The 15,116-nt window shown below is 40.8% G+C and overlaps 1 protein-coding gene across 1 annotated transcript in view; it reads right to left on the bottom strand.

Moving 5' to 3' along the window:
- The window catches only part of LOC124583542 (hemolymph lipopolysaccharide-binding protein-like), a 34,819-nt gene extending 20,005 nt beyond the window's left edge, over positions 1-14,814 (bottom strand). The window contains exon 1 of the mRNA XM_047131345.1: positions 14,568-14,814. Coding sequence (XP_046987301.1) covers positions 14,568-14,763 — 196 coding nt within the window. The 5' untranslated portion in view covers positions 14,764-14,814. The remainder of the gene's footprint in view (positions 1-14,567) is intronic.
- Positions 14,815-15,116: the final 302 nt, after the last annotated feature.

The following is a 15,116-nucleotide window of genomic DNA, read 5'->3' as shown; positions in this document are numbered from 1 at the left end:
GGAAGAGGATGTAGCAGACCACAATTCAAATCAACAATTTGTGAACACAGTGAAATTACCTTGATATTTAAGCCTTACTCTGAATATGGTGCAAATTTAAATGTGTCTAAATCTATCACAATTTTCTACCAGAACATAGGTCTAGGGGGAATTCAAAATTCAATAGACCAGTTAGTAATGGGTATAAATGATACAGAGCAACCAGACATTCTGTGTTTGACTGAAAACCATGTCACTAGAGGTATTCAAATGTTGTGTATCTAAAGATTCAGTGTAGCATCCCGTTACTGTAGATCCATCATGGAAGGGGGTGGAACCATTATTTATGTTAGAAATAACATTGAATTTAGAGACCAAAACTTAAGCAGTTGTCGTACTGAGCAACAATTTGAAGTGTGTGGTATAGAGCTAACAGCAAATAAGAGACCAGTTGTGATATTAAAAATTTACAGAGTACCTACAGTGAATCTCGGGATCTTTTTCAAAAAGAGTGAAGCAGATTTGAGAAAGTTGTATACAGAAACACATTTCAGCCATATTACTAGGTGACTTTAATCTAAATTTCTTGACTGAAAGTAGTGACAGAACAGAATTAGAGCAGTTGATGAGCTGTTACAATTTAGGGCAAATAGTAAAATTTCCCACTAGGGTAACTGACCATTCTAGTACTCTAATTGATAATGTTTTTGTTGATAAATCTAGACACAGCAGCTTGATAACCAGTTAAGTCTTACATGGGTTGTCAGACCATGATGCTGTACTTGTCACTATCCCTCAGTTTGATATTAAGATAAAACCAAGATCTGTGTGGAAAACTTTGAGACCAATAAATAAAGAAAGAATGGAGACATATAGGTAGAAGCTACAGTTAGTAGACTGGTCTGAAGTATACAGTTCAAAAGAAGATTTATAAATCAAGTAATAAGTCTTTTTGAGGAAATGTTTCCAAAGAAAAGAGTCTGAGAAAAACAGTGTAACACTACATTTAAGCCATGGATTACCCAGGGTATTAAAGTTTCATGAAAACAAAAAGATAACTGTATATGTCAGCCAGATTGTCTAACAACTCTGAAATGATGAGGCAATATAAAGTGTACTCTGAGATATTCAGGAAAGTGATACAGCAAACAAACACCTGTACTTAAAAGAGGAACTTGATAAATCTGATAACAAAAACAAAACCATATGGAAATATGTGGAAAGTGAGACTGGGAAAATTCAGCTGCCAAGAAATTACTAGTTTAAGAAAAGGGTGCAATGCAGTGGATGATCCTGAAATAGTGGCTTATATTTTCAACAATCAAATTCAGTGCCTGGCTTCTGTAAACAAAGATCCAGAATTTGACTGACGAAATAGACTATACGCGTGTTCGAAAAACGGCAGTGAAAGAAATAGAAAAAGTAATTTTGACTTTAAAAAGTAAAACCTCTGCTGGAGCTGACAACATTTCCATCAAATTATTGAAATATTGTTGTAGAGAAATAAGTACAGCCCTCAGCTATATTTGTAATATGTCACTTGAGGAAGGCATATTCCCTGATAGGCTAAAATATGGACTTATCTGACCAATTTATAAAAAGGAGAAAATTATTGACCCATTTCATTACTCTCAGTTTTTTCTAAGGCACTAGAGAAATTGGTGCAGAACCGAATGGTTGATCATCTTAGTAAATATAGCACCCTCAGCAGTAGCCAGTTTGGCATTTGAAAAAGGGGTATCAACTAAGGATGCAATACGTGCATTAGTTGACAGTGAATTAGAATCCATAAATAATAATATGCTGACAGTTGGAATATATTGTGACCTGTCAAAAGCTTTTGACAGTGTAATCATCATATTCTCCTGAATGAAGCCAACACCAACACCATAGGAATGAGTAGAACAGTAGGCAAATGGCTTGAATCCTGTCGGTGTGGTAGAAAGCAAAAAGTAATCATGGTGGGCAGGTGTCTTCAGACTGAGGCTCCATTGCCACTGGAGTACCTCAAGGCTCAGTATTTGGCCCGCCTCGTTTTCTAATATTTATAAAAATATCTGCCACTATGCACAGAACATGGCAATATCATCATGTTCACTGATGACACTACCATAATAATCCCTGGATGAATGTGTCAAATGAGATAGTAAATAAGGCTTTAGCAGATATGACAAAATGATTCGAAACTAATGGTCTTTACATCACTCTAAAGAAGACAAATTATGTTATTTTTTCCTCTAATACAAATGCTACCAATGAAATGAATCTGAAAATGGGTGAACATGAGAGTCTAAAGATGGGTTCTTCAAAGTCTTGGGTGTGCATATAGACAGTAAACTTAACTATCTGCGCAAAACGTTAAGCTCAGCAACATTAGCCTTGAGAATCATATCAGACAGTAGGGAGATGACAAGAATAAAAACTGTATACTTTGGCTATTTCCATCAACTATGGTGTATTATCCTGAGGAAATCAACTGGAGCAAGAAAATTGTTCCATGCACAGAAGCAAGCCATAAGAATTATGTGTGGAGTACATCCTAGGCACTCGTGCAGAAATCTATTTAGAGATCTTCAAATCTTTATAAGAACTGCTCAATACACTTTTCCCAGGTGTGCTTTATTTGAAAAAATATCGACTTATTTAAAACCAATAGTTTGAACCATAATTATAAAACCAGAAGAAGACTTGTCATTCACTATGATCTAAAAATAAAGAGCATGGTGCAGAAGGGGTTTTATACAGTGGCACCCAGATTTTTAATGCCCTTCCACCAACAATTAAAGAACTGGTTGGAAACATACTAAGTTTAAAGAAAATCTGAAGCAGTTCAATCTAGATGTATCTTATTATAGTATAAACGAATTTCTAAGCCAAAATGCATAATACCTCCTGAGTATGCTTAAATTTATTTTTGTGGCCTTTATGGCCTAATCATCACCCTGCTACGGACGCAGGTTCGAATCCTGCCTCGGGCATGGATGTGTGTGATGTCCTTAGGTTGGTTAGGTTTAAGTAGTTCTGAAGTTCTAGGGGACTGACGACCTCAGATGCCGCGCGGGAGTAGCTGTACGGTCTCTGGCGCTGCAGTCATGGACTGTGCGGCTGGTCCCGGAGAAGGTTCGAGCCCTTCCTCGGCCTGGGTGTGTGTGTTTGTCGTTAGGATCATTTAGGTTAAGTAGTGTGTAAGCTTAGGGACTGATGACCTTAGCAGTTAAGTCCCATAAGATTTCACACACATTTGAACATTTTTGAACCTCAGATGTTAAGTCCCAAAGTGCTCAGAACCATTTGAATTATAGCCCAGGCCCATTAATCGAACGTGGTAAGTGCCTCAGACTGCTGATCAAATCTCTTATTTTGTCGTAACACACCGTGAAAGTCCTAAACATTTTATCCATGTAATAGTTAATGATTTGAAGATCAACCAAACTTGTTTATTTACAACACCATACTGACGTAAGCACTGTGTAGTGGAAGTGTAACACATACCGAAAGACTGTCTTTCTGCCAACCATGTCTGCGAGGGTGTACCTAGTTTCCCAGTCTCGGTTCTATTAGGAGAAACTTGGGCAGATGAGATGATTCAACCATCCGATGGAGTAATTACGAATTCCACAATCACAATGGCTACGAAACAGCTGTCTGTATAGCTGCTTTCTGTGTAATCGATTTCCACGTTAAAACTATGGACATACAGCACATAGTTTTATAAACCATTGTAGGTCCTGATTGTTTTTCTTTTTTTTTAAGTATAATATAACGCCATTGCCGAATAATCCATTGAAAATATAGCCTTCTGCACCCTGTGCACATCCAGCTAAAACTATAAAAAGTATCTATTCTAATTTTAGGTTACATTCGCCTAAAAAGAATCATGATCAACAGCATCTAATCTACAATAGTATTACCTTCTCAGTAGACAAGCTGCAGAACGATCGTGGAGATACATATATGTAAACTTAAATAGCGAATGGTCTATGTCTGCTTGACAACCAGTTCTTCCTATACACATCAGAAAGGCATAACTTGCTCTATATCGTTACCAGCAAGAAAACTAGAGTTCATTTTTGCATTATCAGAATTACTGTCGTTACAATTTTTTCGTATTCTTAGCATACTTAAAAAAATATCTGGGGAGGGTTGTGCATTTGATAATCATTCTAACAACAAATTACAAACATATTTCTGACACCACCAATTAGGTTGACGAAATGACTAGAGGAATAAACAGCCACATATTTCTGCCATTAGCAGATCATTACAGGTGGTGCTTATCAGTTTTGTTATAAAGTAGAGTATCAATGCATGATATTGCATCCTATCATTACCAAATAATCCATTAAAACTACAGTCTTTCATAATATGTACACATTCACCTAAAAATATAACACTAATGTATTCCAATTTTAGTATCCAAACCATTAAAGATGTCATGATGAACACCATCTCAGCTAGTATTACTTCTCCAGTAAACATATAACAGAATGATCTTAGCATTACATAAACAATAATTTTAATAGGTAATGGTCCAAATTTTCTCAATGCACGTTATTTCCTTTATGAATCAGGAACGTATAATTTGTTCTATACCTCTGCCAACATGACAGTCACACCCTTTAGAGATTCTCATATTATCGTCACTAGAATTTTTCATATTGTTAACACTATAAAGAACATTCCTGGAAGGTATAGTAAGCCATACTGGTTTGCTTGCGACGAATAAACAGTCATCCAACCCACATACAGTCCACAGCCCAAATGTCACCTTTGCTGTTTCTTGACTCATGTAATCGATGTCCACGTAAAATAATTAAAACTACAGAGACATAGAGCATAGCGTTATAACTAATTATTGAGGGATTATGTGGAATGTGTGCACAGCCACACAAGCCAATGGTATTTACTTTAATACTCTAGATGATGCCGATTTAGACATTATGTCAGTCTTCCTCAGTACTCATAACAGTGTATGACAGTAGCTTTATTCATCTGTAGATAATATTTTTACAAGGATATAGGACATGTTTAAGTATTTACAAGTTTAGAGCAATTTAAAATAAGTTAATTTGCATACACATATATTTACAGACTTCTAGTTAGACACAATCATTAGATTTGCTCCTGGTATACAATACATTTATTACAAATAACTTATTAAGTAATGTAATGCCACACTGTTCACTCATATCTCACTGTCAGTCACTGATCATACTATACACACATTGTTTCATAACACATCACTTCCTACACACACACACACACACACACACACACACACACACACACACACACTGATGATCTCTGGGCCATTTTCTGTACCAAAACTTCCCATTTGCTATCCTGAAAAACTGAGTCAGCATCCCTGCATAATGAGTGAGATGTTGAGCTCAGAAAGAAATGGTTCAAATGGCTCTGAGCACTATGGGACTTAACTTCTGAGGTCATCAGTCCCCTAGAACTACTTAAACCTAAATAACCTACGGACATCACACACATCCATGCCCGAGCAGGATTCGAACCTGCGACCGTAGCGGTTGCGCGGTTCCAGACTGTAGCGCCTAGAACCGCTCGGCCACACCGGCCGGCAAGCTCAGAAAGAGGAAGAGGTGTTACTATTGTGCTATGCATATCTTGGGGGTAAGTATTTATAGAAAGGAGAAAAGATGCCGCTACTTATGTCAGATGTATGCTAAACTCCATAGAATTTGCCCATGATATTGCTGGCCACATAGTTTCTCCACAGCAACTACTCCTTCAAAATAACCAAGTAGTTTCTGATGACTACAACCACACTTCTTCCAAAACAGTAAAATCTTTTTCCAGCGACCTTAATAAAGTCATCAGTTTCGACTCCTACCTCCAAGACACATTCATTATTGCAGGAAATTCCAGCTGAAGGCTCCAACTCAGCCAGTCCATGTCATGGGATGTGACTTATTCAGTTGGCGATACCCCAGTGGTGACGTGTGCACCAGACTCACTGTGTGCCAGCACATATAAAGTTAAGGCCACGCAGGCAGGTAGCTCTGCGGGGTCTCCAAGTTCCTCGTAAGAACCGTGAATCCAATTAATAAAGCTGGAAGATCCTCTGAGACGTGACAGGGTATCACGATATGAATATCAGCAGAAATAGAGGCGTTTCTCAGATGACATGTACATCACGCTTCTTCCAACTTATTCTTGAACTTTTTCTGTGAACGGTCCCTATTTCACTCTATATTGCAGAATGCTTTGCAGGTACAGAGTCACTCAAAAAGGTGAATTCAGTTTCATTAATTTTTATCTTGTTCAGTTTAAGTTGGACGTGAACAATGTACAGGGTGTCCCATGAGGGATGGTCGACGTTCATGGATATGACGGGAAGTTTGTTGAGAGCCCAGATAAACATATGGTTCATGAAGAGGGACAGCAGTCTCTTCCGTAGATGCTGGCGCAACAGTCGGGATCACTGACCGATCTGGCTTTGTAAAATCAACCAATACGATCTTGCTGTGTCGGAACTGCGAAATGCTGAAAGCAAGGGGAAACTACAGCCATAATTTCTGCTGGTGGCATGCAGCTCTGCTGCATGGTTGACTGATGATGACACCCATTCTTGGGTAAAATGTTCCACAGATAAAACAGTCTCTCCTTCTGATCTCCAGGTGGGGACTACTCAGAAGGATGCCGTTATCAGGAGAAACAAAACTGGCGTTCCATGGATCGTATCGTGCATTGTTAGATGCCTTAATTGGGTAGGTAAGTTACAAAACTTAAAAAGGAAAATTGGTATGGTAAGTTAGATCTAGTCTGAATTGGAGAAGTTCGGTGGCAGGAGAAACAGCACTTCTGGTCAGGTGAACACAGGGTAATAAACACAAAATCAAACAGGGGTAAGGCATGAGTAGGTTTAATAATGAATAAGAAAGCAGGAATGCGGGCAAACTATTAGGAACAGCATATTGAATGCATTATCACAGCCAAGGTACACACGAAGTCCACACCCACCACAGAAATACAGGTTGATAGCTCCACAAGTCACGGAGAGATTTAGGCAATGTATAATGAGCTAAAAAAATTAATTCATATACTTAAGGGAGACGAAAATTGAATTATTATGTGCGACTGTAATTCGATGGCGCGAAAAGAATGGAAAAAAATAGTAGGTGAATAAGGACTGGGGGAAAGGAATGAAAGACGAGGCTGCCTGGTACAATTTTGCACAGATCATAATTTAATAATAGTTAACACTTGATTTAAGGATCATATACTTGGAAAAGACCTGGAGACACTGAAAGATTTCAGAATTATTATACTGTATAATGGCATGACAGAGGTTTCGGAACCAGATTTTAAATTGAAATACATTTTCATGGGCAGATGTGGAGTCTGACCACAAGTTATTGATTCTGAACTGTAGATTAAAACTGCAGAAATTGCAAAGATAGAAGATTAAGGAGACGAGAGTTGGATAAGTTGAAAGAACTAGAGGTTGTTTAGAGTTTCAGAGAGAGAATTAGGAAACGATTGACTAGAACAGGTGAAAGGAATACAGTAGAAGAAAAATGCGTAACTTTAAGAGATAAGATAGTGAAGGCAGTAGAGGATCAAATATGTAAAGACCTAGTAGAAATTCTTAGATAACTGAAGAGATACTGAATTTAATTGATGAAAAGAAAAAATACAAACAAAAAAAAGCAGCAAATGGAGGAGCCAAAAGGGAATACAGATGTCTAAAAAATGAGATTGACAGGAAGTGCCAAATGGCTTAGCAGGAATGGATAAAGGACAAATGTGAGGATTTAGAAGCATATATCTCTAGACAGATACCGCCTACAGGAAATCAAAGAGGCCTTCGGAGAAATGTGATGCAGCTGTGCAAATATCAAGAGCTCAGACGGAAAACCAGTCCTAAGCAAAGAAGCGTATGGGGAAAGGTGGATAGCAGTGTGAATGAAAGACAGATTAACTTGAAGGCAGTATTATAGAACTGGAAGAGACAGATGAAGATGAGATGGCAGATATGATACTGTGAGAAGAATGTGATAGAGCAGTGCAAGACTTAATTTGAAACAAGGCCCTGGGAGTAGACGACAGTCAGTCAGAGCTACTGATAATCTTGGAAGAATCAGCCATGACAAAACCGTTCCATCTGGTGTGCAATATGTATGAGATAGGCGAAATACCGTCAGACTTCAAGAAGAATGTAATAATTCCAATTCCAAAGAAAGCAGGTGCTGACAGGTCTGAACATTACAGAACTATCAGTTAATAACATGAAATCTTTACAGAAGAATGGAAAAAGTGGTAGACGCCAAAGAAATGTAGGAACATGTGAGGCAATACTGACCCTACGACTTATCTTAGAATAAGGAAAGGCCAAGATACCTTTATAGCATTTGTAGACTCAGAGAAAGCTTTTGACATTGTTGGCTGGAGTTCTCTCTTTGAAATTCTGGAGGTATCAGGGTTAGAAATACAGGGAGCGAAAGGCTCTTTACAACTTGTGCAGAAACCAGATGGCACTTGAGTCGAAGGCCATGAAAGGGAAGCAGTGGTCGAGAAGGGAGTGAGACATGGTTGTAGCCTACCCCCAATGTCATTCAGTCTGTACATTGAGAAAGCAGGAAAGCAAACCAAAGACAAATTTGGAGTGGGAATTAAACTTCAGGGAAAAGAAAAACATTCAAGGTTTACCGATGACACTGTAATTCTATAAGAGACAGCCAAGGACTTGGAAGGGCAATTGAACGGAACGGACAGTGTCTTGAAAAGAGGATATAAGACGAACATCAACAAAAGCAAAACGAGGAAAATGAAAGATAATCGAATTAAATCAGGTGATGCTAAGGGAATCAGATTAGGAACCGAAACACTTAAAGTAGTAGATGAATTTTGTTATTTGGGGAGCAATATAGCTGATGATGGTAGAAGATGAGAGGATATAAAATGTAGACTGGCAGTGGGACCAAAGCGTTTCTGAAGAAGAGAAACATTTTAACATCTAACATAGATTTAAGTGTTAAGAAGTCTTTTCTGAAAGTATTTGTATGGAGCACGGAAGCGAAACATGGACGATAAACAGTTTAGACGATAAACAGTTTAAACCAGAAGAGAATAGAACCTTTGAAATGTGGTGCTACGTAAGAATGCTGAAGATTGGATGGGTAGATTGCGTAACGAATAAGGAGGGACTGAATAGAACTGGGGAGAAAAGAAATTTGTGGCACAATCTGACAAGAAGAAGTGATCAGTTGAGAGGACACATTCTGAGACCACCAATGTAGTACTGGTGAGAAGGGGGGGGGGGGGGGGGGGGAATGGTAAAAATCGTAGAAGGAGACCGAGAGACGAATACTGTAAGCAGAACACAGGAACGATCATTAGAAGCAAAAAATTGTGGTAAACGTCGGCTCTGTAACACATACCTCAAGACCTATGAGCACATGTTCATCTTCAATACTGTGAAACGTTTCTCTGGTACACAGTGTCCAAGGCGACTGCTTCATCTTTTATTTTTCCATTTATCGTTCAGAGATGGTTACCTGTTACATTATTTTACCTTTAGTGTAGCTGTAGCCTGTATACTGTAATCATATAACGACGTCAGGCACATGTGTTTTGGTCTCCTGTGTGAAAGTGTGAGTGCGAGTGGGAGATGGTGTAGCAGAGTGACTGTTAATTGCATTTTATTCACTACTGGCCATTAAAATTGCTACACCAAGAATAAATGCAGATGATAAACGGGTATTCATTGGACAAATATTTTATACTACAACTGACATGTGATTACACTCTCACGCAATTTGGGTGCATAGATCCTGAGAAATCAGTACCCAGAACCACCACCTCTGGCCGTAATAACGGCCTTGATGCGCCTGGGCATTGAGGCAAACAGAACTTGGATGGCGTGTACAGGTACAGCTGCCCATGCAGCTTCAACACGATACCACAGTTCATCAAGAGTAGTGACTGGCATATTCTGACGAGGCAGTTGCTCGGCCACCATTGACCAGACGTTTTCAATTGGTGATTTGGAGAATGTGCTGACCAGGGATGCAGTCGAACGTTTTCTGTATCCAGAAAGGCCCGTACGGGACCTGCAACATGCGGTCGTGCATTATCCTGCTGCAATGTAGGGTTTTGCAGGGATCGAATGAAGGGTAGAGCCACGGGTCATAACACATCTGAAATGTAACGTCCACTGTTCAAAGTGCCGTCAATGCGAACAAGAGGTGACCGAGACGTGTAACCAATGGCACCCCATACCATCACGCCGGGTGATACGTCAGTATGGCGATGACGAATACAGGCTTCCAGTGTGCGTTCACCGCGATGTCTCCAAACACGTATGCGACCATCATGATGCTGTAAACAGAACCTAGATTCATCCGAAAAAATGACGTTTTGCCATTCTTGCACCCAGGTTCGTCGTTGAGTACACCATCGCAGACGCTCCTGTCTGTCATGCAGCGTCATGGGTAACCGCAGCCATGGTCTCCGATCTGATAGTCCACGCTGCTGCAAACATCGTCAAACTGTTCGCGCAGAATGTTGTTGTCTTGCAGACGTCCCCATCTGTTGACTCAGGGATCGAGACGTGGCTGCACGATCCGTTACAGCCATGCGGATAAGGTGCCTGACATATCGACTGCTAATGATACGAGGCCGTTGGGATCCAGCACGGCGTATTACCCACCTGAACCCACCGATTCCACATTCTGGTAACAGTCATTGGATCTCGACCAACGCGAGCTGCAATGTCGCGATACGATATACCGCAATCGCGATAGGCTACAATCCGACCATTATTAAAGTCGGAAACGTGATAGTAAGCATTTCTCCTTCTTACACGAGGCATCACAACAACGTTTCACCAGGCAACGCCGGTCAACTGCTGTTTGTGTATGAGAAATCGGTTGGAAACTTTCCTCATGTCAGCATGTTGTAGGTGTCGCCACCGGCGCCAACCTTGTGTGAATGCTCTGAAAAGCTAATCATTTGCATATCACAGCAACTTCTTCCTGTCAGTTAAATTTCGCGTCTGTAGCACTTCATCTTCGTGGTGTAGCAATTTTAATGGCCAGTAGTGTAGTTTAACTTTTGCTGCATAGTTTAAAAAGTAAAAATAATAATTGTCCCCAATGTATTTAGTAAGGACGCTGGTGACCTCACGGTTAACGCCCTATACGTACGACAGGCACCGCACTACAAGAGAGGCATTCTGCATCACAGTTTAGTTTGCTTTTGAACTTCAGAGAGCGTGTACTCCTAGAAGAGTCAACCTGTATAGCATTTTCCAGCAGATATTTCAAGAAAAGGCAATGAAGATAAAATTAGATTCGAGTTAAATTTAGGCTTATTATCAATCGTTCTTGCTGCAAATTATACGCGAGTGGAACATTAAAGAGGGCAGTGAGAAAGAGACACGGGGTAACCTTCGCCATGCACCGTAAGGTGGCTTGCGATTATATATGTTGCGAGGGGTGTTCCATACTGATTTACACCTTATTTTTTCCCGTCATTCATGGTCCGTTATTAGACTCACCATTACAGTTGTAAGTGTTTGTTACATCGACCTAACAGTTGGTGGAAGGACAATCGCTGGAAGTGTAATCCCTGCACAGTGCAGCCCATTTTCCAACTGCTGTCATCACATGAACGGAGAACACTGGAGCGTGACCATCAAGGACAGCGCTGGACGAAGTGGTTTCTGTAGAAGGAGGGTGTAATCATTGCTGACATTCACGTGCGATTGGTGGCAATATATGGAAAGCGTGCACCGTCACTAAAATCGCTCTTGCAACACGACAATGCTCGTCCCGATGCGAGTCGGAAAACCACGACTGCCATCTCTGAAATTGGGTTCCAGGCACTGCCTTACCCACCATATTCTTCTGACTTGGCCCCTTCTGATTACCATCTATTCAGGCCTACGAAGAACCTCTGCACAGACATACTTTCGCAGACAGCAAGCGGCTTTCCTTGAGTGGGTGCGCAAGAGTGCAGAAAAGCGGTTCGACGAGGGCCTACAGAAGTTACAGGGGCCAAGTCAAGAGGATGCGGTGGGCGTGGCAGGACCCGAGCCCCGTTCCAGCGGTGGCAGTTACCGTTGTCCGACTCGTATGGAGACGAGTGCTGTCGCGCTGCTGGAGCAGATTTTGTGACGGTGCACACCCTCTATATGCTGCCACCAGTCGCTTCTCGGTGTCCTCACTGAGTGCGCCATCCTTTCACAGAAGCCACTTCTTCGAGCGCCGTCCTTGATGGCCACAGTCCATTGTTGTCCGCTCAAGTAATGAATGGCAGAAGTTGGGAAAAGGGGCTGTGTTCTGCACGGGGACTACATTTCTGTATACCTACAGTTGGACAAAAGTGCTACCTACTGGCAGCTGTAACGCTGAGTCAAGCCTCGCACTATGAATGACTGAAAAAATAAAGCTTAAATCAATATGGAACGCCTCTCGTAGATGTAGACGTAGATGTTGACGAATTTAATGTCAGCGTGATGCTGAGCTTGGCGGATACCTGTCGCCATCTCCGGGCTTTCTTTGCCAGCAGGAGGTCTCGGATACGTCGATATGATATATAGAAGCGTGTTAGAATTTCAAGATCTCTGCTTCAGATGATAGACTGTATAATCGATTGGAGGAAGACTGCAGTGAGATGTATGTCATCAGGGGTTTACAGTGTCGTTGAGTTACTTAAAATCTGGCTACGGATGAAAGTGCTATTGGAATGTCTGTTGATGTGGAAGTACTTATATAGGAGCCCGCCCGGTTGGCCGTGCGGTCTAACGCACGGCTTTTTGGGCGGGAAGGAACGCCTGGTCCCCGGCACGAATCCGTCGGGCGGGTTTGTGTCGAGGTCCGGTGAACCGACCAGTCTGTGGATGGTTTTTAGGCGGTGTTCCATCTGCCTCGGCGAATGCGGGCTGGTTCCCCTTATTCCGCCTCAGTTACACTATGTCGGCGATTGCTGCGCAAACAAGTTCTCCACGTACGCGTACACGACCATTACTCTACCACGCAAACATAGGGGTTACATTCGTCTGGTGTGAGACGTTCCCTGGGAGGTCCACCGGGGGCCGAACCGCACAATAACCCTGGGTTCGGTGTGGGGCGGCGGAGGGGTGAAGTGGACTGCGGTAGTCGTCGTGGGGTTGTGGACCACTGCGGCTGCGGCGGGGACGGAGCCTCTCCGTCGTTTCTAGGTTCCCCGTTAACATACAATACAATACAAATACAATACTTATATAGGACCTTTGGGAATGGTGTTGTGAGTTTGTTTATGACGTAAAGCGTGCGGAAGAGGGCTGAGATTCTATTACGTCCAGTCATAATAAGGGCATGCGCAGTCATGTGACCATGGAGATTGGTTAATACGGTATGGAGTGAAGCTACCCTTTGCTCAGGCGTGTTAAGGGAGGGAAATAAGATTACTTTGTTGGGTGTTTGTAATCCGACACAACCACTGTAATTTGGTGTGGAATAGGCTAGAAAAATTGAGGTCAATGGGAGTAACTTAGCTGAGTATGGTCTGTTCGATGTGGTTGTGTATGTCATAGGTCAAGGAATGATTAGGACAGATATGGATGATGGCATGGGATACAGTTAGCTTCAATTTAACTCGAAGCGCAAATTTTCTTTCAAGATTTTTGAAGATAATTGTGCGTAAGTCAGTTTGGCTAAAAGGAGACTTTATTCTGTGTAAAGTGCGGTATTTGAAACGTTTAAGTGATTTGCTATTTAATGTACAAAAATAGGTAAAATTCTCAAAGCTGTGCAAAGAAGAAGAATACTTATAGCACCTACAGTCGCATAAAATCTAGGTACATAAAATACATCTTAACAACTTTTTTATTTTTTACAAATATGATTCGTGCTTTACAATTATTTCATCTACTTATTTTTTGTATCTAGAAAATTACTTTTGTGAGTCTTCTCTCTGGATGTATCAAGAGACTGTGACTAACTAAATTAGAGAAAAAGGTTGTCTTTGTTTGGAAGGGTACGAAATCTTGTATGTATGCCTTGAAACTAACTTTCCCTCAATTTTCTTAATTGTAATGATTGAGCGATTTTAAGCTACATGCCATCAGGCATTATTCATAATCCTGAAAACCTCCCACTCACGTTTTAAAAACTTCTTTCTCGATTTGTTATTCCAAATTTCACATCTTACTGCTTCTCCAAAAAGAGCTCCCGAAATACATTTTTATTTACTTTTTTTTACAAATCCTCAGTTAATCAGTGCTCGGAGAAGGAAAGTTCTTTTCTTCGATTTACGACCAATTTCAGACATGTTGACCAGTCAGTTACAGATATAGACACAAGTTTTAGTAGATTTAATATCAAATTTGTAAACTGGCTAGCATACATGGCATTACTGCTACACCAACATCTGTTAATGTACCTGTGGGCTGTAAACCAAGTGCCTCTAAATTTTCTTTCACTGACTACAGATACATATGCGTAGCATATGTATGCCTCATCTTGTTATGGTGTTTTGCAAACGTAGGGCAGACTTACAACAGTTTCGAGTAACGCTGACAATCTGTTTACAACAGTTGAGACGATGACACTGCTTCGCTTTCAAATACTCACCGTCAAAGTCCAGCCACACCCCCTCTTTTTTTTCATCTGTGTAATTGATAAGAATCCACTCATCGTCTGTGCGGAGGTTTCTCAACATGTGATTTATCATTTCCTTATTTAATGGACGTGCAAGAGTGCCACCTTCTTGTTTGCAAATTTCCAGTGCTTTATGTGCAGTTGTTTGCAATGCGAAGTGCTTGAACATTCTCTGCGGTTTTGAGGAGTAGAATGTAAAGCCAGGCGATATGTATGGCACCGTTTCTGTGAGCATTAAAAAAAAATGTTAAGAAAGGCTAAATAGATAAGCACCCAGCAACAAATTTCAGCATCTGTTATAGCGAGTATTGATTAAAAAACAGAGAAACACTCACCAGTACTGCACTCAGGATGCGCTTCATCGTCCTGAAATTTTAAAACGTGCAAGTATGTAGCCCGTACACAGAGAAATACCGTCAACAAGTCACTTAAAAACTACATAGTAAAATTGGCTAGAAGTGCAGAGACAATTGTTAACTGTCTCAATAAAATTAAATCCCTTTACTTAAACTGTTGACAGTT

The sequence above is a fragment of the Schistocerca americana genome, chromosome 1, assembly GCF_021461395.2.
Source record: "Schistocerca americana isolate TAMUIC-IGC-003095 chromosome 1, iqSchAmer2.1, whole genome shotgun sequence".
NCBI classification, from domain to species: Eukaryota; Metazoa; Arthropoda; class Insecta; order Orthoptera; family Acrididae; genus Schistocerca; species Schistocerca americana.
The sequence above is the reverse complement of the archived record's forward strand: the minus strand, read 5'-3'. Positions and strand labels throughout refer to the sequence as shown.